Consider the following 27,136-nt stretch of genomic DNA (forward strand, 5'->3'; position numbering starts at 1 on the left):
TAGCGAATGTAAGTGCGGTGTCAGTTGCCACGGGAACTGTTTACTGGCCAATCACCGAGAGAGAGAGGAGGTGTTCAGAAAGAAACCAAACGGGACAGAAGAGGCGGGACAAAACGCGACCAATAGAAACAGGAAATGAAGTTTCGCCACATCCGGCATTGCCTGCGGCGCTTGCGCTCTGGGTTAAGGAGGCCGGTGACGTCCGGTGAAGTCCAAGATGGCGCTAGGTTGATCCTGCTGCAGGTGAGGGGCCCAGGGCTGGCGGGGGCGGAACCCAGCAGGTGTGTGCGGGGCTGCTTGGGGCTGCGGAGCACTGGCAGCCTTCACATTTATGCCCTCTGTCTTCTGCAGGTGACGGAAGTGCCGCCTACGCCTGCCTGACGTCCCTCGGGAGACCCTGCGCCTCTCCTCGCCTCCGCGGCCATGTCTGGACCCGGCAACAAACGCGCCGCCGGCGACGGGGGCTCAGGGCCCCCAGAGAAGAAGCTGAGCCGTGAAGAGAAGACCACAACCACGCTTATAGAGCCCATTCGTCTTGGGGGCATCTCTTCCACGGTTCGTGACTCCTGCCCCAGTGCTCACAACTTGCCAGACTCCCATCTCTGTTCTTAGTCCAAATCGTCCAGAACTTTACTCCCCGCTCCCCAAGCTTGGCAGGGTTCACTTTACAGAACACACTGTTGAAGGAAAAGGAGGACATGACGTCTGCCTTCTCTTTACAGATAGGGAAACAGGTTCCCAGAGGGCGTGTGACTTGTCAAAGACTTGAGAGTTAGAAAGAGGTTGAAGCAGAACTCACAACCACATGCTTTCTCTGTGGGTGTCTGAACCTCTTTAATTCCTGTGAGCGGTTAGTCTGGGGATCTTCACTTCTCCATTCTAGTTGCTCTCCTTTTTCTTTCTCAATGATTGGTTTCTTGGGTCCTGCTTGACCCAGTCCTTGGCCCCTCTGTTTTCCTTGGTAGGAGGAGATGGACCTGAAAGTTCTGCAGTTCAAGAACAAGAAACTAGCAGAGCGGTTGGAACAGCGGCAGGCTTGTGAAGATGAACTCCGAGAACGAATTGAGAAGCTGGAGAAGCGGCAGGCCACAGATGATGCCACACTCCTCATTGTCAATCGCTACTGGGCCCAGGTGGATGCCCCTCTGCTTTCCAAGACCTGGCCTAGATCCACCTGCCAACCCTCAGACTCCTCTGCTGGGAAAAGGAGTATCGTGCTGGGAAGCACCTGAGGGATTCATAACATTTTTGGTGCTTTCTCTCTTCAGCTGGATGAAACTGTGGAAGCCCTTCTCCGGCACCATGAGAGCCAGGGGGAGCTGTCTTCAGGGACTGAGGCGCCTGGGACCCAGGAGGGACTGACACGTGACGAGACCCCTGTCACAGAGCCGGGGACATCGGAGCTGAGGGGTAGGACCAGAACCCGAGGATCTGGGGAGCTTAATTAAGTTCTGGGAAAGGTCCTGGAGAGGAGGCAACTTTTATATCAGTCTTGAATTTCCTGCCAGCCTTCATGCGATTGTGTGCACGTGTGCGCACACACACACGTACATACGTACATACACACACACACAACACACATCTGATTTCATGTTTGGGTGGCAGAAGTGCAGAGGATAAGAACCCGGCCCTGGGCTTTAGTATCTGAGTGATTTGGTTTGTAGTACATGTCATGTTTGACACTTATTTATTTCAGAGCCATGTTCACACTGAGTACTGACACCATCTTGAAAGAGACAGAGATAGCCAGGAGGAAACATTTCCCCTGGCATCAGGGAGGAAGTGATTTTAAACCATTAGTAAAAGATACGGGGCCCTTGAGAGGGAATTAGTGTATGTGCACATGTATGTGGTTCTAATTTAGTTGGAGAAGGCTTCTCTGAAGAGTGATTTGGGAGTTTTGTGGCCTTGAGGAAATTACTTCATCTCCCAAAATAAAGTTGTTTCACTTTGATGATGAGGATACCAGCGTATCGCAGGCATTGCATGTGTTGATGCAGTGAGCCATAGAGTGGGGCTCAGTCTGGAACATGGTATGAAGTGGTGGTAATTGCTGCTGTTATCCTCATGAAGGTCTGTCCATCCCTCGCAGAGCCCCTGCCAGTGCAGCTGCGGCCCCCTCTCAGTGAGCCAGCCTTGGCTTTTGTGGTAGCACTGGGTGCCAGCAGTAGCGAGGAGGTGGAGCTGCAGCTGCAGGGCCGGATGGAGTTCTCCAAGGCGGCCGTGTCCCGTGTCGTAGAGGCCTCAGACCGCCTACAGCGCAGGGTGGAGGAACTCTGTCAGCGAGTATACAGCCGAGGTTAGTTCTTTCTTCCCCATCGCATAGGCATCTGTCCCCATTTGCATCTTGATTGTATCCCCGCAATGCCCCAAGCCCAGAGGCAGCCATAATTCTCCAAGAAATAAATCAGCCACATTCTCAGGGAAAGGAGTAGGTTGTAGATGGGGCTCTGGCTTCGATTCCTAGGGTTGAATTCTAGAGAGATGGGTGAGAGGAGTCGTTGATGCTTATGGGGCCACTGCTTTCCAGCTGGAGACCTCTTTGGGGCACTTGGCACAAATTTTGTGGCAGTTGCTGATCCACAAGGCATAGTAGCAAGTGCCCTGGCTTTGTAGGCCTCTCCCAGTCCTCGTCCTGTCATTCTAGCCTGGGCATGCCCAGTATATGGTTCTCTTCTCTGAGCTGGTTTCCTCCTTTGTACAGTGGGGATAAAGACTCCTGGCTTTGTCATGAGAAATTGGCAAGACAGCTGGTGGATCACACCGGGCAGTCACAGAATGAGTTAGTACTTTGCCCCATTGCCTTGGACTTCGCTCTTACCCGAGCCCTGCCTTCCCAGGGGACAGCGAGCCCCCCAGTGAGGTGGCTCGGGCGCGTACCCGGGAGCTGGGGCGTGAGAACCGGCGGCTGCAGGACTTGGCCACCCAGCTACAGGAGAAGCACCACCGCATCTCGTTGGAGGTGGGATTAAAACCGGGGCAGGGTTTGGGTTAGACGGGCACCCCGTTTCTCAGGGAGCCCAGTCCCCTGCGCTAAGCACCTATCCTCTCGTTGTCCCCCAGTACTCTGAGCTCCAGGATAAAGTGACCTCAGCAGAGACCAAGGTGCTAGAGATGGAGACGACGGTGGAGGACCTGCAGTGGGACATTGAGAAGCTGCGCAAGCGTGAGCAGAAGCTCAATAAGCACCTGGCAGAGGCCTTGGAGCAGGTGGGGCTAGGGTGCTGGGTCAGATGGAGTCAGGGCTAGGGACTTGGAGTCCTCGCTTCTCCCCTCCACTCCCATCTGTGTGTCTCTCCACAGCTCAATTCTGGCTACTATGTGTCCGGGAGCTCCTCGGGCTTCCAGGGGGGCCAGATCACACTCAGCATGCAGAAGGTGAGCAGCCGCCATTCTTGCCAGCCCTCCCATAACCTTTTATCTACCTTACCCCTGAATATCCCCTCAGAATTAAGGACAGACTACCCACATGGCCTCTGAGCCCCTTCCCTGCACTCGTGCTGCTCTGTCTCGTTCATTCGTGTATGTATTCATTAAATACTATGAACGCTAAGTGGTAGAGACTGTGCTCAGGAGGAGGCACGTCAGAGTACAAAATAGACAGAAATCAAAGTTTTTACGGAGGTTAGGTTCTGTTTGAGGAAGCAGATAGTAAGGTGGCGATAAGTGTCTCAAAGAAAAAGTGTAGAAAAGAGACGGATAGGAGTATGTTGGAGTTGATTGGCATTCTTAGCCAGGTGGCTGAAGAAAGGCCTCACTGAGAGGGCTCTCAGACTTCTTGGTCGATGCACACTTTGTAGTGCTGTGAGGGTCACTGTTTCCTGTGAAACTTTATTTCAGCTTCTTCAGGTGTTTCAGTAAGGCTTCCCTGACTCCCTGTCAGCTTTGGTTGCCAGCACTGACCGTGCAGTATTTTCTCCCACTTACCTGGGAGCCCCTAGGAAAGTGGTTGGGTTTGGCCTGTCCCTGGGGCTTCAGAATCCATTCTTGCCCCCATGTGGTGGGAATGGGAGGGCAGCATGCTGCCTGGCCTGGCCCTGCCTGCCACAGCCCCTCCCACTCCACAGTTTGAGATGCTGAACGCAGAGTTGGAGGAAAACCAGGAATTGGCCAACAGCCGGATGGCAGAGCTGGAGAAGCTACAGGCCGAGCTTCAGGGGGCTGTGCGGACCAATGAGCGCCTCAAGGTGGGTTGCATTTAGGCCTGGGAGGGCCTCAGCCTGCCAGGTAGTGGCTGGGCCCTGAATCCTCCTGCTGATCACTTCTGGGCATCTTGTGCCCAGGTGGCCCTGCGGAGCCTTCCTGAGGAGGTGGTGCGGGAAACAGGGGAGTACCGGATGCTGCAGGCCCAGTTCTCACTGCTCTACAATGAGTCTCTGCAAGTGAAGACCCAGCTCGATGAGGCTCGGGGGCTGCTGCTGGCTACCAAGAATTCCCACCTGAGACACATTGAGCATATGGAGGTATAGGCCTGGAACAGACCTTAGGGTCAAGGCATTTTGGCCTTTGGAGTTCCTGTGTGGTGCCAGGGATCCCTTGGGAATAAATTCTTTTCTGAGCCACTGAGGCCGGGAGGGGTGGGCGGGCAGGGGGGAGGTGGAAACCAGTGGTTTCCCAGGGGCTAAAGGGTTGTGTGGGTCCTTAACGCCTCACCCTACAGAGCGATGAGCTGGGGCTGCAGAAGAAGCTGCGCACAGAGGTTATCCAGCTGGAGGACACACTGGCCCAGGTACGCAAGGAGTACGAGATGCTGCGCATCGAGTTTGAACAGAACCTGGCGGCCAACGAGCAGGCGGGTATGTGGTGAGGACAGGGTGGAGGTGGGGCCTTATCTGGGATTGCTGGTTCCTGGTGTGGGGCTGCTGCGTATCCAGATACAAGGGGTTAAGCCCCTTCCTTTTGCAGAACCTCCTCTCCCTGGCCAAAATGGGGACCATAGCACCTGGTTCAAGGGCACAGTGAGGGTCACAACCAGCTGAGTGGCTGATGGAGCAGGCACAGCCAGAACATGAGCTGTTGGCCCCATCGGTGGTGGTTCTCTGGCCTTACGGTGTCTCTTGGAGGTATTCGTTCATTTTACAAAGACGTATTAAATACCACCTGGGAGGGGCGCCTGGGTGGCTTAGTCGGTTAAGCGTCCGACTTTCGCTTAGGTCATGATCTCACGGTTCGTGAGTTTGGGCCCCGCGTCGGGCTCTGTGCTGACTGCCAGCTCAGAGCCTGGAGCCTGTTTCAGTCTGTGACTCCCTCTCTCTCTGACCTTCCCCTGCTCACGCTGTCTCTCTCTCTCCTAGAAATAAATAAAAACCTTAAAAAAAAAAAAAAAAAAAACCACCTAGGAGCCAGGTTTTGTGGATTATGTCAGTAAACAAAATGCAGACAGTCTCTGCTCTTGTGGAGTAGTATTGTAGTGGAGAAAGACAACACAGTGAAAAAGAGAATGTATAAGATAGTGGCAAATATATCAAGAGAAATAAAGCAGGGGGGAAAAGATAGGAAGTGTTAGGAGAAGATTGCAGTTTTGGATGGGCAGGTCAGAGGAATGAAACTCAGAAGTTAACGTCTGCTCTTAAAAATATGAAAGAAGCGGACTAGTTTACTTCAGTGAATACTAACAGTTGTGTCTTCCTTTGAATGAAATTTAGAAATACTAGAAAAAAGTCTACATTAACAGAAGTAATATAAATAGGTGGTTTACGAGTTTCCTTTCAAGCCTAGGTTATTACTTTGATGAGATCACACTCCATACAAAGCCTGTTGCCTTCTTCTTTGCAATGGGAGTGACCACTTTGGCTCCCCTTCTCCCACCACTGAGGTGCTGGGCTCTTAACCCAGAGGCCAGTTTAACTCCTTAACTTCCCAACCCTCCCACAGGGCCCATCAACCGTGAGATGCGCCACCTGATTAGCAGCCTCCAAAATCACAACCACCAGCTAAAGGGGGATGCCCAGCGATACAAGCGGAAGCTGCGGGAAGTACAGGCTGAGATTAGCAAGGTAAGGAGGGGGCTGCCTGCGAAAAGCCTTGGCTAGACCCCAGTAAGCACTGTCTCACCTCAACCCTGTTCTCTATCTTGGCAGCTCCGGGCCCAGGCCAGTGGCTCAACTCACTCCATCCCGAACCTGGGCCACCCAGAGGACTCTGGCCTCAGTGCCCCAACTCCAGGGAAAGAAGAGGGTGGGCCAGGCCCTGTCAGTGTCCCTGACAGCAGAAAGGAGGTGGCTCCAGTGCCTGGCACCACCACCACTGCCTGCTCAGCGAAGAAGGAGGAGCTGGCCCCCTCTGAGGAAGATTCACAGGCCCTAACTCCTGGGTCCCAGGGCCCTTCCTCCCGGAGCCGAGAACCTGAGGCCAGGCCCAAGCGGGAGCTTCGGGAGCGGGAAGGGCCTGGCCTGGGACCCCCATCTGTAGCCTCAGCTCTCTCAAGAGCTGATCGGGAGAAGGCCAAGGTGGAGGAGGCCAAGAGGAAGGAGTCAGAACTCCTTAAGGGTCTCCGAGCAGAGCTCAAGTGAGACTCTATTTTTGTCATCTTCCCACCCCTGCCAAAGTGGCCTCCAGCCCCAGTCACCAAGCCTTTCTCCTGTGCTTCTCCAGGAAGGCTCAGGAAAGCCAGAAGGAGATGAAGCTGCTGCTGGACATGTACAAGTCTGCACCCAAGGAGCAGCGGGATAAGGTGCAGCTCATGGCAGCTGAACGCAAGGCCAAGGCTGAGGTGAGGGCAGGTAGGGCCTGTGGGACATGCACAGAGGCTGCATGCCCTGGGGGGGTTCTGCCTAGAGCAGGGTGCTAGGTCAGCAGAAACCGTGAGGAGAGCTAGCTCGCTCTCTCTGACTGGCTGTAGGTCGATGAACTACGAGGCCGCATTCGGGAATTAGAGGAGAGGGACCGAAGGGAGAGCAAGAAAATTGCTGATGAGGACGCCCTGCGGCGCATTCGGCAAGCCGAGGAACAGATTGAACACCTGCAGCGCAAGTTGGGTGCTACCAAGCAGGTGCGACCCCCTTGTGGTCCCCTGCTTCTGAATATTGGGGTTCCCTTAACTCCTTGGTGGATACTTCTAGCAGATGGTCTGGGGTCACTCTGTGGCCAGTACTGTTTTCCTGTGGTTTCCCCATGATCATCATGCCCGCCGTCCGTATTCCATCTTGTCCCTGTCCACCTGCCGTAGGAAGAAGAGGCCCTGCTGTCGGAGATGGATGTGACCGGTCAGGCTTTTGAGGACATGCAGGAGCAAAATGGGAGGCTGCTACAGCAGTTACGGGAAAAGGACGATGCCAACTTTAAGTTGATGTCAGAACGGATCAAGGCCAACCAGATTCACAAGCTACTGCGGGAGGAGAAGGATGAGCTGGGCGAGCAAGTTCTTGGCCTCAAGTCCCAGGTATGGCAGCCCTGGGTTTGTAGGGTGGAGCTGGAGAGGCGCCAGCTCTCCAGCACTGAGTCCCCACCCTTGACCTCAGGTGGATGCCCAGCTGCTGACTGTGCAGAAGCTGGAGGAAAAAGAGCGGGCCTTGCAGGGCAGCCTCGGGGGTGTAGAGAAGGAGCTGACGCTGCGCAGCCAGGCCCTGGAGCTCAACAAGAGGAAGGTGAGGCCAGTTCCAAGGGCAGAAAGCAACCTAGGATGGTGGCTCACAGCTAAAACCCTGCTCTGCCTCCTCTCCCAGCCGAGCTCACGTCTCGAATTCTTGTGTTCTAGTCCCTGTGCTGAAACCTGTCTGTCTTAGGTTGCATTTTGGTCTTAGAACAATCGTAACACGGTGTTTGTTTTTTTTCTACTTTTTGTAACTAAGGAAACTGAGGCTCAGGGAAGGCAGTTGACTTGTTCAAGAAAGAGGAGACCTGAAATTGGGGCTTGGATCTCCTTTGCTCCAGAACACACTTTTCTTTTTTTTTTTAGAGAGAGAGAGAGAGCACATGAGCAGGGGAAAGGGACAGAGAGAGAATCTTTAAGCAGGCTTCATGCTCAGCACAGAGCCTTATGTGGGGCTTGATCCCATGACCCTGGGATCGTGACCTGAGCCAAAATCAAGAATCCGACTCTCGACTGACTGAGCCATCCGGCCACCCCCAGAACTCGAATCTTGAGCACTAAGCTGGTTATATGTAAAGTAGGGATGCCGGTTCCTGTCACACAGTTGGATTGAATCTCAGGAATGTCTAGGTGGTAGGAAAGGCTTAAGATTAATGTTAGTTTTGTTTTCCCTACTGTGCTTTTTTTTTCTCTCCATTTAATTCGTTCATTAAAGCCATATTATTCATGCTGTTGCTATGTACCCCTGGCACTGAGGGCTGGAGAGAACCTGGAGTAAGAGGGTCCTACTGGAAGGGGGAACTTCGGTCTTGAGGGGCAGAGCTAGCCAAGTAATCCCACAGGTAAAATGTGTTAGTGCAGATTCCAGTAAATCTTATGAAGGAAACTTAAGGTGCTGTGAAACAAGGGGGCCTGTCTCGGGAACTGCCATGTAACCTGAGGGCTGAGGGAGCCACTGGAAAGAAATCTTTTGTGTTGGGGGTGTTGAGGGGAGAGGAGAGAAGAGCCCTATGGAGGTTCAGAGATAGGAGAGAATGTTACGTAGGTGAGGAAGCGAGTGTGTCAGGAGCTGCAGAGAGAGATGGAGGTGAAGTGGGGGGGTCAGGAGGCAGGACTAGCTCCAGTGAAGATGCCAGACTTGGTCCCCAGAGCAAGAGTCACTGGAATGTTTGACACAGGCATCTGTGGACCGTGGCTCCACAGGCCTGACTCCCCCGGCTCAAGCGAGCCCACCCTTACCTGCTCCACCTACCTCAGGCTGTGGAAGCGGCCCAGCTGGCCGAGGACCTCAAGGTGCAGCTGGAGCACGTACAGACGCGGCTGCGAGAGATCCAGCCTTGCCTGGCAGAGAGCCGGGCTGCTCGCGAGAAAGAGAGCTTCAACCTCAAGAGGGCTCAGGTGTGTGCATGGGGTAAGGACAGGGTGGTTCAGGGTCACTGATGTGGCCTGGGGGCGGGTGGTTCAAGATGAGGACCTTTGCACTTAGCCTGGCCCTTCTCCTGCCCCAGGAGGACATCTCACGACTGCGGCGCAAGTTGGAGAAGCAGAGGAAGGTGGAGGTTTACGCAGATGCCGATGAAATTCTCCAGGAGGAGATCAAGGAGTACAAGGTGGGGCTGTGGGGCTGAGTTGTGCCCTATCAACCCAGGAATCTTAGATGGGGAGTTGGTGAGGGCTATAGTTGATAGTCTGGGGACCCCAGAAATAAGGTTGGATAAAAAAGGTAAGCAGGGTCCCTAGTTGTGGAGAATCGAAGAGCTGACGAATGCTGTACATGTGCTTATGTCAGGCACCGTGCCTGGCCAGATGTGGGAGCGCTAGGAGCTAGCCCTAGTCTCCAATTTCTTGAAACTGATTATATGTTGAAGGAGATAGCCAAGTATTCTGAGTGATGGCAGAGGCCAGAGGGGGCCACGACAGCTATGGGGGTCAGCAGGTTTCCTGGGAGGAATGTCCTCCAAGAGAAACCTGAAGAATGAGGGTTGACCGTGAGTAATGGGGATGAGAGGGTTCCAGCAAAGGGAGAGGCAGAAGTAGAGGTCCTTCACTGAGAGCAGTCTCCTGGAGCACAGATTATTGGACCCCATGGTTGGAAGACAGCATGTGGGTTTTGTGATGAGTGGGAAGGCTGGAGGTCTTAAATAGTGTCAGATCCTGAAGAGTGTGGTGGGTCAAGTTGAGATGCTTGGCTTATCTTGTAGACAGTGTGAGGACATCAAGGGGTTTTAAATCAGAGAGTGACGTGGTTGGATTTGGGCCAGAGGAGGTAAAGACTAGAGGCAGAGAAATCTGTGAAGCAATTGCAGTCATTGAGGCAAAAACCAGTAGGGAGCTAGCCTAGGGTGTTAGAGACTAGAAGTAGAAGAGGTCAGGAGATACTGAGGAGGCAGAAGTGCTTGAACTCAGGGTTGGATTGATTCATGGAGTGAGGGAGAGGGAGATCCCGGGAGCTCCTGGGTTCCTGACTGGAGAAGCTAGTGGCACGTGGTAGGACTAGGAAGCCTGCAGAGGAGCAGGTGTTGGCGGTCAGTGTTGTGTCTCCAGGATGTTGAACATGTGCCTGTGGGAGGCTGGCTGGGAAGGCATTCGAAGCAGGAGGACTGTCTGGAGGATGGGGTTGGAGGATTGTCAGCAGAGGCAGTGGTGGAAGCCAAATAGAACTGCGGTCACCCAGGGAGGGTCTGTGGTCATTCTTTTCCCTTAGGAATCTTAAAGCTTAAATGATAAAGGAAGAGAAGCCTGCAGTTTGGCCTTGAAGGGGCAGGGCAGCTGGGGGAGGCTATGGGGAAGCAGAGGAAGGTTTCTCCGAAACAGGTGGACTTGGATGAGGATGGTTTGAGAGCTAGGGAAGAGGTAACGCTGGGGTGTAGGCTGGGCTGGGCTTTCAAGCAGGGCGGAGGAAGAATGTCGGGGAATGCTGAGTTAAGGGAATTCCTGGAGTTGGAGGTGAGACCTGGTGGCCTGTGGGGGTTTCACTCTTCGTAGAGAAGAGTGAGTCCAGGAACCCAGCAGGATCTTTGGGCAGCAGCAGGGCTGGGCCTAGCTGAGGGTGGAGATGGCATATTTCTAGTGGCACTGCTACGCTCAGCAGGTGCAGAGGACGAGAAGGTAGACCGTCAGCTTCAGCCAGGATTGGGCTTTTGCCAGAGAAGGCCAGAGGGGCAAGAGATAAAGCTCCAAGGGAGGGTAGTCCCAGCTAAGTCTGTGGGGTTTTGGCCTTTGGGGCGGTGGGGGGAGGGACATGTTGCCCACTGGCCACCACTGCCTGGGTTAGAATCCAGATTCTGCTACTTTCTGGTTTTGAGACCTTGTCCTCTGAGCCTCAGTTTCCTCACCCGGAGAGTGCCCATCCCTATCTCTCAGGGTTATGGTGAGAGTTAGATGCAGTCTGCTGTGTGGTGGGCTTAGCCTGGACCACCTCCTGCTGCTGTCAGCTTGGGGTCTGGGGGCCATCAGGACTGTCCCGAGCTGATGCCTTTGCCCGGCCCAGGCGCGGTTGACCTGCCCCTGCTGTAACACCCGCAAGAAGGATGCAGTCCTTACCAAGTGCTTCCACGTTTTCTGCTTCGAGTGCGTGCGGGGCCGCTATGAGGCCCGCCAGAGGAAGTGCCCCAAGTGCAACGCAGCCTTTGGTGCCCACGACTTCCACCGTGTCTACATCAGCTGAACCCGTAACTCAGGGGACTTTGGAACACCCATGGACCCTGGGGGCTGTGCCTCCAGTCCCTCCCCACCCCACGTTCAGTGGCCCTTACCCTCCATTCCGGACCCTGGGGGCCCAGCCCCTCTCCACCTAGTTGGTTTGGGGGTCTCAGTGCATGCTAGTGGGAGTGAGATCTGCCGAGCTCAGTTCCACCTTTTCCACACAGAGCTACAGCCTGCGGGGCACCTGCCTTGCTGGAAGGGTCTGCTGTGAGAGGCCTGAGGGCCCAGAGCGTTCAGCTGAGCTTCCTGGAATCTGACCCTAATTCTTCTCCAGCTGTCTCTGTGGGCCCACCCCTGTCCTAAGGGTGAAATCCCCCGGGCTGTGACCTCCCACCCAAGAGGAGGTTCACTACCTGCTTATACACCCACAAATGAGGACCAAGGGTGGGCCAGTTTCCCCACCTCCTTTAACTCTCTCTGGCCCAGGGAGACTTTTCCATGCTTGGGTGGGGCTTCCCTCCTGTGGATTCCCTGGGGTCTTTGGTCTAACTCTTATGCTAAGGGCTGAAGGAGGTACCCCCCTGGAGGGGCAGGGGGCACTGTCCTCTTCTGGGAAACTCTGGCTGTTGCAGTCGCCTTGCCTTCATCTCAGGAGTGCTGAACCAAGATCATCAGTCTTTATGCTAGTCAGCCTCCCCCCTGCCCATCTGTCTCTCTCCCAAGCCCACTTACCCCCACCTCATGCTTCCCAAGACTCCCCTGGGCCCCAGCTCTGACCCTGCTTTCATCCTGGTGGCCTTAACTTCGTGGAGGCATTATTCCCCAGGAGGGGAAGGGACAGACTAGCAGCTGGGCCAACTTCCAATCATTCCAGGTAGAGGAGCTTCATCTAACACCCTGTGACTGAGCCTGTCCCCATGATGCTTCCTGTGCTGCCTGCCCAAGCAAACTCCCATGGTTGTGAAGGCAGCAGGCAGGAGCCTGGAAGGTGGAGCTGCTGACAGGTGCAAGGGTCCTTTCAGACCCACAGGCCCTGCTCTAGAGATGTCTTGTATAGGCTGTTAATTGTTATGAATAAACATCCAGCCCTCAGCCTACAGTCCAAGTAGCCAGGCTTCCTGCCCTAAACGTGGTCCCAGATTTTAGCTGCTACACTTATGGCGCTGTCCTGGCTGGCGTGTGAACCCCAAGGGCCTGCACAGAGACCTCGCCTTTCCCACCCCCAGCATCTAGTTACATTTGGATCTAACCGCCGTCTCGGATCCTAAACGGCTTGCTTGCGGGAGGAGCATGTCTGCAGTGAGAAAGCATCGTTCTCCACCGTCACCAGCCTGCCTCTCCTGCTCCCACGGGGGAGGGCTGACACGCCCATGATCCCAGCGTCCCTGTCCGTCCTGTCGGCACGCGCTCGCCACGCCCCTCGCAATAATTGGCCGCAGGGATGTTGGGAGCCTCGTGTTGCCTCCTGGGAAATGTAGTCCCTTAATCAGCCCCCTGGCAACTAGGGCCTCGGTGGAGAGAGCCCGTTCTAGGCTGTACCGGCCAAAGGCAAGCCTGGGCCCGGTCTGCGGGCTGTCCTTCCCTAACGGCCTCACCCGCCTCTCCCCTCGGGCGGACAGATCAGAACAGCGTAGCGGATGACTTCCTTCATTGCAACTTTCCCTGGCTGCTGGGCCGTGTTCTCTGGAACCGTGTGTCGATTGTTGTCTGTGGGTTCAGCTTGCTGTGGGGTCCGCGGCTGGAGCCATCGCTGCGGCTGTGGCGGGGCTCGCGCCGGGGCGGGTGCTGACTGGGCTGGGTGCCGGAGTTGGGCGCGGGGTGACGGTGGCGGCCGCAGGCTTGGCAGCAGTGGCGCCTTCGCGGGGGTTCGCGGCCTTGTCAGCCTTTGGGCCCCACCTGGCGTCCAGGGTTTCGGCGGGGCTGCAGCAGCTGGACCAGGTCGGACTGGAGACGGAGACGCGGGCCACAGTGACTTCCGGCGGTGGGCTGGCCGCGGTGGGCACACTGGCCGAGACCCGGGCTGTGGCGGGGGATGGCATGAGGCCGCCCGGGAAGTGTTCGCCGCCCAGGGGCAACGGACGCCAGGATGGGAAAAACGCAGCATATTGCATCATAGAGACGCGGGCCGGCTCTGGGAGAAGGGCTGCGCCCGGAAGCGGTCGCGGTCAGCCAATCCTCTGTGCGCACTACCCTCTTTCCCAAGAGTCACCTACCTCCACACGGGTTTTTTAGGTAAATACGAGTAACCATACATCGTCTTCTCAAAAGTCTCTCCTTGACCCGTCTCCATACCCCGAGAAGTAAACACTCTTTGTGAGTCTTCATATCTAATAAAGTAGGTGTCAAACCGCTTGCTCAAGCCCAACGTGTGGTGGGATAAAGATGCCACCTTCAGTGGCAGGAGCAAGCACTGATGCGGGAGGAACGGAGCATTCCCCGTAAATGTTGGTGTGCGATGTCTGCCCAGTGCTAGGAAGCTGTTTCAGGGGCTGGTCAGGTCTCTCCACTCTCGAGGTTTGACCCCTTACAACTCCCAGTATCCCCAGGGGGCTTCAGTGGCTGTGAAACCCTGGGCCCCTGGGATGGGCAGGCCAAAGTTCCTCCTGAACCAACACTGGCCTTGGCTGGCCTCTTGCGGCTGTGCAGGTGTTGGCCTCAGTGGGGAAGGTGCCTGTTTTAACCAGAACTGGGGCTGCTGTGTGACTGGCTACAGGGTCCAATGGAGCATTTGACATTAACCACTCTTTTAAACTAACCTTGGACCTGTGGCGCTACACTGTCCTGATTGTATACTGTCTTCTGTTGGTCCTGTTCCTTCACCCCTAAGCTACATCCTCTCCTCTCTGCCACTCTTCCTGTGTGTTGGTCCGTGACTTTGGCTTCAGCTAAGCTGCTAAGACCCAATTCTCCAGCCCAGTTCTCTTTCCTGAGCTCCAGACCTAGAAAATCACCACCATTGGTTGGGGCGGGAGGGGGGCGAGTAAGTCATGTCACTCTCCTTAAACTCTTCTTTAAAAACTCCCAATGGTGCTCTACCCCCGATTACCTCAAACAAGATGCTCTTCTCTGGGCTGTGTTTTCTACCTTACTTTAATCTCTAGCCCTCTATGATCTAACCACCCGCTCCCTGCCACACAACTGTCATATACTCTCTATCCCTCACCCCTCCCCACGCCTATCCCCTACCCTCATGCCTCAGGTCACTTCCCCCAGCTGGTTTCCTGACCCTCTGTTGTGGTGGTCACCATATCTGGGTCCACAACCCCTTCTGCTAAGTCTCTGAGCCAATCACTGTGTTCCGGTGCCTGTTCTTTCCCTGAAACCCCCTCACTGGTTCCTGTGCTGGAACCAGGGCAGGGGACACAATGCAGGAGAGCCTCCACTGCTCACCTTACTGTGAAAGGCAAGTCCCTCCTCCCTTACCTACTACTCCACTCCTTGCTTTCTAGATGGGGAAGGGGAAGGCAAGACAGTAAGCTTGCCCTGGGAGTCAGGGTCAGAGACGTATGGAGAAAGTGGAGAGAAAGTTCCTTGGCTGGAGCAGGAGGCTCTCTGCAGGCTGGGCCAGAGGCAGGCTACAGGTTAGAGCAAGTGCTGACCTCAGGTGACTGCTCAGGGGGCCGTGGCCAGGCCTAGGCCAGGAGATAGCACTGAGGCAAGCCTGGCACTGAAGATTCATCAGAGCAGCCCCGCCTGGCCAGACAGTGTGGAGCCCAGGCCAGGCCCGGGCAGGCCCAGTGCTGGGGGAGGAGAGGCTTGGTTGGGTGCAGAGCCTGCTCCTGGCCGTTCTGGTTTCCCTCACTGCCTTCCTGTGGGTCTTGGGCAAGTGGCTGCCCTTTTCTGAGCCTCTTCAAACAATGAGGGCTCTTGGGCTACCTCTTGAGGATGAGATGACAAGCCAGGTCTCCACCCATGTCTCCTCAGGGTCTAGGAGGCTCTGGCCCCGAGGAAGGCTGACCAGGCCCCAGGTGAACCAGGGTTGGTGGCTGCCAGTTTTTGGAACTAGAGCTTAGGAGCTTTCCCTTGTAGCAGTCTTGGGAGGAGCGCAGTTGTCGTGGTCAGAAAGGCCTCCCTGGGCCTGCACGGCTGGATGGGAGCCCGCCAGCGCCAGCCTCACCAGGCAGCCACCCAGGAGGCAGCATGGCACGCTCGTACCAAAACCAGGCACCAAGACCTGCTCGGCTCTGCCACCATCTCAGCACGTTTCTCCCCCTTTCTCCTAAGGATATGGGTTCTAGAAATCCACAAACCCTCAGGCTCCCACCCACAAGCACTGGATAGGGATCTGAGGGCATCTGAGTGAAGGGTGCAAGGGTGGCCTGCGCTGGGCTGAGCTTTTGAGGTTACACATGAACCCTGGCTCTGGGAGAGGACAGGCTCCTTCAGCTCGCTCTGGGCCTGGAAGAGAAGACAGAAAACACCTGGGAAATCTTATTCCCTTTATTCTCTTCAACTAATCAACATGACCACCGGTGACACAACACTGTTATTGACACACAACACTCAAAAGTGGGGCCTCTCTTCACTCCACGGGGACAAGTCAGGTGAGTGGGGCTTCCCTAATGGGGGCAAGAGTCTGGGGCTGCTCACCTGAGGAGCAGGTGTCCTGGAATCTCAACTCTTGGTCGTGATGGTTTCAAGTTTCCCCACCATTCGGGATTCGTGCCCAGTTCTGTTGAGTTCCCATGTGACCTCCACAGCCATAGCAGTTTCAGGGTGCACCCTAAGCTCAGATCAATGTCCCCTCTCCCCTCTGCTTTCACCAATGACTCTGTGACCCTATCTGTCGGGCTCCTCCACCAGGGCACTTCTGAAGTCAGGCCTGCGTGGAGCTGGACAAAACGGTTTTGGGGACACCATGCCTTCCGGGCTAAGTTCTGGTGGGCAAGTGCCACGACCGACGCCTGGGCCTTTGCCTAATCTCTGGTCAGAGAGATTCTGGACGTTGCCACCTCCGCAAGCCAGCCCCCCTGCTTAGTTCCTCCCGAGATGTAGCTCGCTCTGGGAGGGAAGCACCCGGGTAAAGGCGTTTGGGGAGGTGGGCAAGAGAACAGGTCACACCCCCAGAGGTTTCCGATTCTGCCCCTTTCCTGCTATGAAACCCCAGACCCCACCTAATTGTGTCCACATCATCCATTCAGTACCGCAGCCAAGACCGCTGGCCCTCACCCATCCCTACAACATGCGGGCATCCTACTACGTATGCTACACCCTAGTCCTCAGTAGGCCTACAGCTGGCCTTGGACCACACCGACCACCTCCCCTCCCCCCCGAGACTGGCCCGAGCCCCAAAGGCTGCTCTCCAGGACTCTCCTGGAGCCAGATTCCTCAGACCTGTTTCTGAGGGGCGCTGCTTCTAGCTTTACAGGGGGTTTGTCTCTACAACTGAAGTTTCTTCCTACTCCCCTCTTAACAAAAAATCTTTGACTTGGAGGATGGTCTCCTTTCTCAGTCTCATAAGAACACCCCCTTGGTTGACGCTTGCGTCAGTAGAGATTCGGCAGGCAGGCTCCTTCTCCCCTCTCAGTAGTGCTTTCTGACCTGGCACTTGGTGGGGTGGGGCTTTGCACAGATGGCAATAAGGGTCTCCCCACAATCATCCAAGAACTGCCTTTTCATTCTCCCCAGCAGGCCCGGGTTTTTCCTCTTGCAGTGTTCTCGATTTTGATCCTTTGAATTTAAGGTCATCCCTTTGGGGGCAGGAGAGATGAAGGGTGAAGAAAGAGCTTTCACCATTTGAGCTTTTGGGTAATGGAATCGGAGGTCTCTTCCACAGCTTTGAGGAATCCAGTCGCCCTCTCCAGGGATACGACTCCTGAAGGGCCCCCTCACCCGGCATCTCAGTTCTGACTCTAGGACCACAGTGCATTACTGGTGCCAGCGTGGGGTCAGTGGGCACTTCCTTTGGACCCAGCACTGGACGGAGTCCTCTCTTTAAGGGATTCCAGGGTTAGGGTGTGGGGTTCTTGTTACAGATGTTTGAAGAGTTTTCACTCAACCATTTTATAGGGCAGCAGTCTCTCTCCCCTGCCACACACACCCAGTCACATCGGCGGGTCTGGCTGCGTTAACCAAAGAGTGGAACCGTGTGGTGTGTGAGGACAGGAGATGGGCCTGGCTGGGGAGTGTGTTTCTCATCCTTCCATTTCCCTCTGAAGATTGCTGGCTAAGGAGGAGAGGAGCCAAGTGGGTGGGAATCTGTCCCCGCCCAAGACCACGATCCAGAGCTCCAAGTACCAGGGGGAGGAAGGTGGTCAGGCCTCCGTATGCTCTTCAGGGACCCATGGCCCAGCCTGGGGGGCGTTTGGACCCCCACCACTACACGGAGGCTGGCTCATCCCACCAGCAGCCTCGCTAGCAGCTCAGACGAAAAGAGTGAGGTTTAAAAGCAGGTTGCTGGGTAATCAGCGCTCTATTCTGTCCACTTGCTGTCCCTCGTTGCCACAGAGAACCACACATGACTGTCGTTGACTTGGAGAGACGTCTAGGGAGGATTTAACCACACATAGGCCTTGAGTCTCTGAAGGGCTTTATTCTTTGGAGGTCGACTAGCAGCGATTCCCCCTCTCCACTAAGGACAGAATTCGAGGAAGTGAGCTGCCACGGCAGCAAGACCGCTGGCAGTTAGATTTCAGGAGAAACCTCCTGACAGTGAGACCTGAGAGTGGGCAGGAGGGCCCCTCCATCCCCGGAGGCCTCTCTGACGAGAAGTCCCCCGTCCTGCCTGGCTGGGGGGTGGGGGTGGGGGAGCCCCGGCGGCCTGAGCTGGGATCTGCTTGCACTTGTAGCTTAACAAGCTCCCAGAAACAGAGAGGACTGGGCAGCCCCGAGCTGGCTGGGTTCCATCCACAGCTTCACCTTGGTTTGCTTTCCTCAAAGCACTAACAGCCGTCCCCCTCCTGCCCCCTAACTTCTGTGGTGGTTTCCCAGTGTTCTTAAAGTTTCTATGCACCCCGAATTTCAGCCTTTAAAAAGGCCTGATATCACTTTTCTTCCATCCCCATTTTTGGATCCTTCCCAATAAGGAATTCCATGGGCCTCTTCCTCTTAACACAAAATCGCCTAAGACTGGCCTCATATCCCAAGGAACCCCCAGTGGGGCGAGCTGGACTCTCTCTTCCTAGCTTCTTGGGGTCGTTTCTTCTCTGTGGGCCTGGGGGCTCCTCATCACTTTTTTCCGCCTCTCCCCACACTAGTCCCCAGCTGAGCATTTTCCTCCATGTCATTGTCCAAGGCTTCTGGGAGAGAGGCTCCCTCCCGTACTCCAGGGGGAGAGAACACTGTGGAACAAGTTCATGGGAGGCTCTCCTACACCTTCTGAGGGTCACGCCTCTCGAGTCAATGCCATTGGATTCCCTGCACTTCCCCGACCCTATAGTTTCACAAGGATTTTGATACAGTTTTATAGGGCTGTCTAGAGACATATTGGGACCTCTTCCTACAATTAATAGGGCTTTTATCCACTATGGTTTATAGGGTTTTTCTGCTACAGACTTAAAGGACTTTTTTTTCCTACGTATTTATAGGGTTTCTAACCCAACAGTTTTTCTCTACTGCCTCTTATAAGTGGTTCCCACCAACAATATTATAAGGTTTCTCATCACTGATGTAAAAGCACTATTTTTACCCAGGGTTCTTTATCCTCCGCTTCTCTACAACCTGATAGGGTTTTCCTCCTTTCCCCACATAACTTCTGGGGGGGGGGGATCCAGCGTTCCTCTCAGGAGAGAGAGGCCCCTGGTCTCCAGACTCATTTCACAAGGTGACCCCTGGGTGGCAGCTCCTATGGAGGAGGAGGGCAGCGACTTCTGTGAAGCCGTCTCCACACTCAGGGCACAAATAGGGCTTTTCTTCCGGGAGTGTTTTGGGGTTTTCCCTGTCCCCGTGGCTGCTGCTCCCTGCGGGAATGGGGGCCTCTCCCTCATCTTCCTGGCTTGTGGAAAGGGTGGCTGGCTCTGGAAGGGGGTCCTCGGGTGGGGGGGACTTGTCTTGGGTGTGGGTCTCCTGGTGCCGGACGAGCGCCAAGCGATCGAGAAAGGAGGCCCCACAATCTGAGCAGCTGTAGGGCCTGGCCCCCAGGGGGCTCCTGAGGTGCTCCAGGAGGACGGAAGAGCTCTTCCCCAGCTCCGGACTCTTCTGGGGTTTCCCACCTGCATGGACTTTCTGGTGCAGCAGCAGCTCAGAGCTGAGGCCAAAGCTTTTTTTGCATTCAGGGCACTTAAAGGGCTTTCCGCTTAGGAAGGGACTGGGCCCTGCCCCTTCCCCTAGACCAATCCTATAATCGGGAAAGAGAAAGGGCTTTTCGTTGCCATGGGTGAGCTGATGTTGGAGGAGCACAGCCCGATCCAGAAAACTTTCTCCACAGTGGGAACAAATGTAGGACTTGGAGGAGAGCAGGCCCAGCCTTTGGCCAAAGCTCTCCTGCCCTTCCGGCGTTTTAAAGGGCTGTCCTGGGGGTTCGGCTCTGCCCTCGGCAGCACCCGGATAGGAATTCCCTCCGAAAGGGAGCCTAGGGGGTCGGAACTGAGGCGCCTTGGGGGCTGGGTGCGCCATGAGGCCATCTGCATTTTTGTAGGGGTTTTCTCCAATATGGATGCGCTGATGCTGCATGAAAATGCCCTCATCGTTGAACCCCTTTCCGCAGACAAGACACTTGTGTGGTTTGGCTCCGGGGGGTGGCGTCAGCAAGGCAGGGTCGCCCAGCCCCAGCAGGGTGTCGCCCTGAGCTCTCCGGGCTGGGGTCTTGCCCCTTTCGTGCACCACCCGATGCTGCTCCAGCTCGTGCGCCTCCAGGAACGCCTTCCCGCAGTCGGAGCACACGAACAGGTTCTCATCCATGTGGGTGCGCACGTGCGTGATGAGGTTGGAGCTCTGGCTGAAGCTCTTGCCGCACTCGGGGCACTTGTACGGCTTCTCGCCCGTGTGCGTGCGTCGGTGCTGGATGAGGTGGGAGCTGCGGATGAAGCTCTTGCCGCAGTCGGAGCACTTGTAGGGCTTCTCGCCCGTGTGGATGCGCTGGTGGCGGATGAGGGTGGAGCTCATGATGAAGCTCTTGCCGCAGTCGGCGCAGATGTAGGGCCGCTCGCCGCGGTGGATGCGCTGGTGGTTGATGAGGTTGGAGCTGACGCTGAAGCTCTTGCCGCACTCGGGGCACTTGTAGGGCCGCTCGCCCGTGTGCGTGCGCTGGTGCCGCAGCAGCGTGGCGCTCAGCGTGAAGGTCTTGCCGCACACCGGGCACTTGAAGGGGTCCTCGCGCAGGTGAGTCCGCTGGTGCTTGATGAGGGTGGAGCTGTGGCCGAAGCTCTTGCCGCACTCCAGGCACTCGTAGGGCTTCTCGCCGGTGTGCGTGCGCTGGTGCTGGGTCAGCTCCGAGCTCTGGATGAAGCTCTTGCCGCACTCGGTGCAGCGGTAGGGCTTCTCGCCGGCGTGGATCTTCTGGTGCTTGAGGAGGTTGTGGTTCTGGCCGAAGCGCTTGCCGCACTCGGGGCACTTGTAGGGCTTCTCGCCCGTGTGCGTGGCCTGGTGCTGAATGAGGTCCGAGCTGCGGTAGAAGGCCCGCCGGCACTCGCCGCACTTGTACGGCTTCTCGCCCGTGTGCGAGCGCTGGTGCTTGATGAGGTTGGTGCTCTGGGTGAAGGCCTTCTCGCACTCCGTGCACTTGTAGGGCTTCTCGCCCGTGTGCGTGCGCTGGTGCTGCACCAGGTTGGAGCTCCAGCTGAAGCACTTGCCGCAGTCGGGGCACTTGTAGGGCTTCTCGCCCGTGTGCGTGCGCTGGTGCTGCACCAGGTGCGAGCTCTGCGTGAAGCTCTTGCCGCACTCCGAGCAGGTGTTGGGCCGCTCGCCCGTGTGGATGCGCTGGTGGCGCAGCAGCTTGGACCACTGGCTGAAGCTCTTGCCGCACTCGTTGCAGATGTAGGGCTTCTCGGCCCCGGAAGGGCGGCCCTGTACCAGCTCACGCAGGCTGGGCTCGTTGGCCGGGACCACCGGGGGGCTGTTCCACGTGGTCAGAGTCCCCCACTGCCAGCTGGCCTCGCAGGCCTTGGTCCAGTCAGATGGGGTAGGGACTACCTCGGGGGCGGGGGGGTCCAGGGGAGCCTGGTGGTCCAAGGGGTTGGGGTGACCCGGTGGGGTTGGGGGGTCCCCGGGGACTGCGGGATCCTGGGAGGGTCTCTCCAGGGGCATCTCTGATGGGTCCTTGAATTCTGGACTCTGAGCTGGATCTCCCAGGATGATCTCCTCCCCAGAACTTTCCTGCTGAGGGCTCTCCTCTTCATTCCCACTCTCGGCACCTACAGAGAGAAAGGGAGTCTCCAGCCCCCATCTCCTTTCAGAACGTGGGGGGGTCGGGTCTCTCTTCCCTCCCCTGGGTTTCCCCCAGAGTCTGGGCCCCTCCCTGAACTGGGGCCGCTGTCTTGTCAGGACTGCAGTCCCTTCGTGTGCCCCTCACCTCTGTGAGCATCGTTGGGGCTCTGTTCAGGACCCTGCAGATCTGGGCCCCACAGCACCGCCTCAGGCTCCATTCCAGAGCTCAGGACTGCCCAGTGTTCCAGGGACCCTGGTGGGGGCGGGGTGGGGGTGGGGGTGGAGAGAGGAACACACAATGGAGCTGATCTGCTTTGCTTTACTCCCCAAGCCCCCACTCCTTCACCTGCGGGCCCCAGGCCTTATTAGGTCTCCTGTGACCTTCAGCTTCCCACCTCCCCATTTTTCTGAGCACCTGTTCTCACCGCGGGCCCCCTACCCCTGCAGGCCGGACTCCTGCTCCGGATCTTCACCTCACAACTAAGCCAGTAGGTGAACTTAAGAGTGTAATTAAAAGCTCATCAGTCATAACCCTTTGAACCCAGACTGGGGGCTAGAGAAGGATCTGACACCCACAGGGGAAGGAGGCTCTCACTCCACCACTTGGATGCCCAGAGGCTGGGAAACCTGTTATTTTGCTAATCAGAGGAAGCTCATTAAGACTCTAATTTTCCTCCTTAATGGGGCTGCTAATTGGGACCAATAAACTTTCCTTACGAGCCCAGAGAACTGGCAGTGCCTGGAACACTTGAGGAGGTAAAACAACAACAACAACAACAACAAAAACAACAATCAGATTTCCCTGAGGGGACAGGGACTCTCTAAAAGGACTGCGGCATTTTTCCGTTAAGAGCACAGAGAGGAGGCCAAGCAGCTGGGGGTGAGGGGTTGGGGGAGAAGTTTAAAGCCATCGGGGGGCTTCTACAGGGACGACCTTGAGAGCGGAGTGGAAAGGAAAAAGGGACAGGTGTGCGGAGGGTGCCCCGCAGCTGACCCGGTGCCTGTGGTGTCCTTGTTCTCTCTCCCAATCCTCCCCACAGGCCTGCGGGCGGAATCAGGTTGTCCATTTTACAGATCAGGAAATCAACACGCAGGGAGATTTCTCCAAGGTCACAGGCTGGGAAGTGGCAGCGCTAAGATCAGAAATGCAAGCTTCTGTGTCTGGCTTGCCCGGGGCCTCCGAGAGGGAGATGACCTTGGGAGTCACGTGAAACTCATAAATGTGGGGCTGCCGGCAGGAGCCGGTGATGAAGACTCCTGCTCAGACGGAACCTGCTGGCCAGGAGATGGAGAAAATCCCAGGACCGAGAGGTTTCCACGGCTTGCTGGATCCAGTGACTAGGCCTGACAGTCTGCACCTGTGACCTCAAAACAGTAGTCCCCCCCAAAGCCTGCCATTATCACGCCCATCCTGGCACCCCTTCTTCTATTTTGTATTTTTTTCCCCTGTTTTGTTGCCGTATACCACGCGTAGGATGGTGCCTAACACATAAAGAGGCGCTTGCTAAATTTTGTTGAATGAATGAAGGTGAATGAATGCGATGCCCCTTGTTCCTGGAAAACCTGTATGGCCTAATGTCTTTAAAGGTCACTCTGCAAGGGGATGGCAGCAAAGGAAGGGGAGTCCAGCGTGGCCTCCAGGTAAAACATAGCCACCGCTCCAATAAGGGTGATAGGATCCAGGATGAGGGAATAAGGCCATGGGAGCTAAATTCTGGGTTCCCACGATGTTTAGAGCCTGAACAGAGTCCCTGGGGAGGGTGGGGGCTCTGAGCGGCCCTGTGGGATGGGCACTGTGTGTATGGGGACAGTGGTGCAAGAAGAGGCAGCTGGGAGACAACCAAAGTGAAGCAGGAGCTAGCCGGACACTGCCAAATAGCAGTAGGAGAGATGGGAGTTAGATTTTGGGAAGTAAATTAATTTCTTCATCTCTGCAGCAAGCTGGGCTGTGAGAATGCGCCCTCCCCCCATCTGGAAGTGTCTTTGGAGTGGTGGAAGCAGGGGGCCTCCGCCGAGCTGGGGGCTGCGCGGGGGCTGCCTATTCTGAAGAGGCCTCCTGTGCTCGCCCAGGACAGGTAAGAGCTCTTGTACCTTGAATGTCCCGAGAAATTCAAGCTCGGCTGTCCAGAGCAGAAGGGAAAGGGTTAATGCCAAGGCCGCATGGAGTAGGAAAGTGGGAACACCGAGGGAGGCAAGAAGTGCTGAGAGTCCACCGGGGCCCAGGCTCTGGCCCCGGGACCCAGGCCTTGGACCTCGCTCCAGCCCAGCTGCCCAGCTGCGGAGGGAAGGAAAGCAGCAGGAGGCTGCCTCGCGGAGAGGTGCGGACTGAGGCCCAGGGTGACCCTGACATGGAGGCAGCTGCGGGAACGCAGCCGCCGTGGCCTCGGCGCCCCCCACCCCCCGCCACCCCCCCACGCCCGCACCAGCCCAGACCCTGGGCTTCTGCTCGGGCCGGTCCCCAAGACCCTGTTCCGGCTCCCGGGCCGGAGCCCGGCATCCCGGCCTCCCCTGCCCGCGGGGCCCCCAGGATTCCGGCGCTCCGCGGAGCCCCGGCCCCGCCGGCGGCCCAATTCCCTCTTCCCAGAATGCTCACGCCCTCCCTCCCCTCCCCCACAGCCAGACCCTCGCGCTCTTCCCAGAATCCTCGGGCCCTCGCGGCCCCGGCCCGGCCCCCACCCCACAGGCGCCCGGGGTGGGGAGGGGGCGCTGGCCCGCGCGCCCCCGCCTCCCGCGCCCCATTGTTCCCGGCGGCCGTCCCGGGCCCTCCGGGCCACCCCCCAAGAACCCAGGCGTCCCCAACTCACGGCTCTGGGGTCTGGGGAAGGCCGGAAGGCAGAATCCAGCCCCAGGGGACTTAACCCCTTGAATGCCCTGCCTCGGGGGGCGGGCTGGGCGCCGAGGACTCTGGGGTCCTTCTCAAGGGGTGATCCCAGGCTGAGGACCCGGGGACCAGTTCAGGGTGACTGGGACGGAGCAGGAAGTGACCCCAGCTTCCCGGGCCCCTCTAGCCTGGAGTCAGAGCATCAGCTCTATGGGATTTAACCCTTCGCCTCCCGCAGCCTGGGAAAAAAAGAGGACGGGGAGCCGGGAGGTGGCTGAGGCGACGCCCCTCTCTCTGTCTCTAGCGGGAGAACCTCGAGGGAACCCAGATACCAGTGGGGGGGGGGTCTCTGGATTGCTGGCCACTCTCCATCTCAAAGGGACTCTGCCGGCCACTCCCAAAAAGCCGGGTCTTGGAATTGGTGGCTGCTGGTCCCCTGGGGCCTGCCTTTGTTGGGACTCGGACCCAGGGCTGGGGCTCAGATGCCTGGGCTGTGGGGTGGGAGTAGGGACTGGCTGGGCAGGTGTGGGAGGGAACAGCCTACAGACTAAAAATGGCTTAAATGAAATCATAATTCAGGGCAACAAGAGTTTAGGCTGAGGGGACAAACGCTTCCAGGAGGGGTGTCTAGCATGCTTCTTTCCCCATTAGCTCCCGTCAGAGCTGCCCTGGCGGCCCGAGGGAAGTCAGTGGGGGTTCCCTGACCCAGGAGGGCCCTTCATAACTCATAGCAGGAGAGACCTTTCAAAACCGGAGAACACCAGTGGCCTCCCAAGGCCCAGGTTACCTGGGCTCCCAGTTTTTATTGCTTTCATCTCCTCCCTCCTCTCCACCCGTGATCATCCCCATTTTACAGGAAAGGCAACTAAGATGTGAAAAGTGCAGTAACATGCTTAAGGCCAGGTCATTATTTCACTTTCACACATTTTTACTGCGGGGAACATAGAGGTGGCGAGACCTCAGACCTGAACAAGAATCGGGCTTTCCACCCTCAAGAACTCAACAAGTTTGATCGTGCGTACGTTGTAGACACAAAAGATTCACAAGAAGATGTTATCCGCCCAGGGATGTTAGGGAGCGAGCACAGGAACAGAACAAACTGTATGTCAAAAATCAGCTAAAGAGGCCAGCAGCTCTTCTGGGCCTCCATCTGGGGGTCAGAGAGTCTGGTTACCAGAAGGGCCCCACTGGGCCCTGCCCCTGCTCACTTCTCAGCGCCGTCTCCTTCACACACCTCCCGTTCAGCATCTTATCTCTGGCTCCCATCACATTTGACAGACACCTCGCTCTCACCTCAGGGCCTTTGCCCCTCCTGGTCTCCTTTTCCCTGCTGTTTCTCACAGCACAGCACGCATGGCCCCTGACAGGACATTTGCGTGTCTGCCTTCTGTCCATACTTGTGCCTCCCTCCTGTGCGCGCGCACCTTAATGTCCGTGCCGCCAGGGGAGGGGCTGGCCTCTGGGACTCACTGCTGTCTCTCTGGCTCCTGGAAGAGTGAAACAGTGACAGTAGTAGGTGCTCAGTTCACATAACGCGTGGGATGAAGTCATCCCCCTGCCTCTTCTAGCTGTTTCTGGGCCAGATGTGGCAAGGTCGGGCGGAGCTGGGCTCTGGTGCACAATCACATTCACAGTTCAGACACCCTTGCTCTCCAGCCTTTGCTCTGACACAGGTGCAGAAGAGGCAGGCTTGGGATCTGGGTGGCTTGCGGGGCAGGTCCAGGCATCACTACAGTCTCCTCCCCTCCAAGGGCTGCAGAAGCCTGACCTGGCCTGGGGGGCAGTATGTTTCTGGGAAAGCTGCGCCCTGGAGGCTCACAGAAGAGTGTAAGTTGGCCTACACCCTTTTTGTTGTGTGTGCGTTATTTTGACTAAATTAATTGCCACTTTTAAAAATTCAGTACGTATAGGGGCACCTAGGTGGCTCAGTCGGTTGAGCAGCCGACTCTTGACTTCGGCTCAGGTCATGATCTTGCGATTCATGGGTTCGAGCCTTGCTTCGGTCTCTGTCTGCACTGATGGTGTGGAGTCGGCTCCGGTCTCTCTCTCTCTCTCTCTCTCTCTCTCTCTCTCTCTCTCTCTCTCCCTCTCTCCCTCTCTCCCTCTCTCCCTCTCTCCCTCTCTCCCTCTCTCCCTCTCCCTCCCCCTTTCTGCTCCTCCCTGCTTGCTCTCACTCTCTCTCAAAATAAATAAACTTTAAAAAAAACTTTAAAAATCAATACATTTCACATACAAATCCAAATTTCCCACTTCTTTGGAAAATCCAAAGATGTGGCAGCAAGATCCAAATTTTCACAGGACAGCAACTGGCTGGGCAGTAGCTTCCTTCCTTATAAGGCCATTGGCTTTCCAGTGTGTCAGTCCCTGTTGCTCCTACTGTGACCCCATGAAGCTGAGAGGTGGTCTCAGTTTATCAGAGATCATCCACTGTGGATGCTCCAACACCCATTTGACCGTAGGTACTGATTCTGTATCCCTTGGTCTGTGTTCCCCAGGTTCAGAGTCATAAATACAAGGATGATGTCCTCTGAGTAGGTACATTCATTGAGTATTTACTGTGTGCCAGACACTATTCCAAGGGCCCCATGAAACCTCACAATGACTCATGAAACCAATATTATCATCCCAAGGATAGAATAAGTCCCTTGCACACAGCTTACTAGTGTCAGAGCTATGTCACGCCTAAGCATGCTGACTGTAGAGTCACGTGACCCCTAACCAGAACTCCGTGAATGGCTCAGGTGTGTCTGCGACCAATCAGCCCCCGCTCTGTCCTCTCCCTCATCTCGCTCCAGGAGCTGGACAGAAGAATGTGCAGGGTGGAGCACTCCTGTTCA

The 27,136-nt window shown here is 56.3% G+C and overlaps 2 protein-coding genes across 3 annotated transcripts; one reads left to right on the top strand and one right to left on the bottom strand.

The window, feature by feature from the left end:
- Positions 1-94: 94 nt before the first annotated feature.
- RNF40 (ring finger protein 40) lies at positions 95-12,275 on the top strand. 2 transcript variants are annotated; one of them, XM_039247908.1, is made up of 20 exons: positions 95-243; positions 352-555; positions 966-1,133; positions 1,269-1,410; positions 2,093-2,299; positions 2,841-2,962; positions 3,064-3,210; positions 3,304-3,378; positions 4,068-4,187; positions 4,284-4,463; positions 4,661-4,796; positions 5,875-5,996; positions 6,081-6,508; positions 6,595-6,712; positions 6,842-6,991; positions 7,169-7,381; positions 7,461-7,586; positions 8,789-8,929; positions 9,040-9,141; positions 11,022-12,275. In XM_039247908.1, the coding sequence occupies exons 2-20, from the start codon at positions 424-426 to the stop codon at positions 11,196-11,198; spliced, it is 3,006 nt and encodes a 1,001-aa protein (XP_039103839.1). In that variant the 5' UTR covers positions 95-243; positions 352-423; the 3' UTR covers positions 11,199-12,275. The 2 variants fall into 2 exon arrangements, with proteins under 2 accessions (XP_039103839.1, XP_039103838.1); XM_039247907.1 differs by lacking the exon at positions 95-243 and having other exon boundaries at positions 369-555; positions 11,022-11,202; positions 11,401-12,275.
- A 3,327-nt stretch (positions 12,276-15,602) lies between these two features.
- Positions 15,603-24,431, bottom strand: ZNF629 (zinc finger protein 629). The gene is made up of 3 exons (XM_039247871.1): positions 24,283-24,431; positions 21,624-21,731; positions 15,603-21,465 (listed from the first exon to the last, which is right to left on the bottom strand). Exons 2-3 carry the CDS (start codon positions 21,694-21,696, stop codon positions 18,932-18,934), a joined length of 2,607 nt encoding a protein of 868 aa, XP_039103802.1. The 5' UTR covers positions 21,697-21,731; positions 24,283-24,431; the 3' UTR covers positions 15,603-18,931.
- Positions 24,432-27,136: the final 2,705 nt, after the last annotated feature.

This window comes from Hyaena hyaena, unplaced genomic scaffold (genome assembly GCF_003009895.1).
Source record: "Hyaena hyaena isolate Hyena2069 unplaced genomic scaffold, ASM300989v1 scaffold_306, whole genome shotgun sequence".
Taxonomy (NCBI): Eukaryota; Metazoa; Chordata; class Mammalia; order Carnivora; family Hyaenidae; genus Hyaena; species Hyaena hyaena.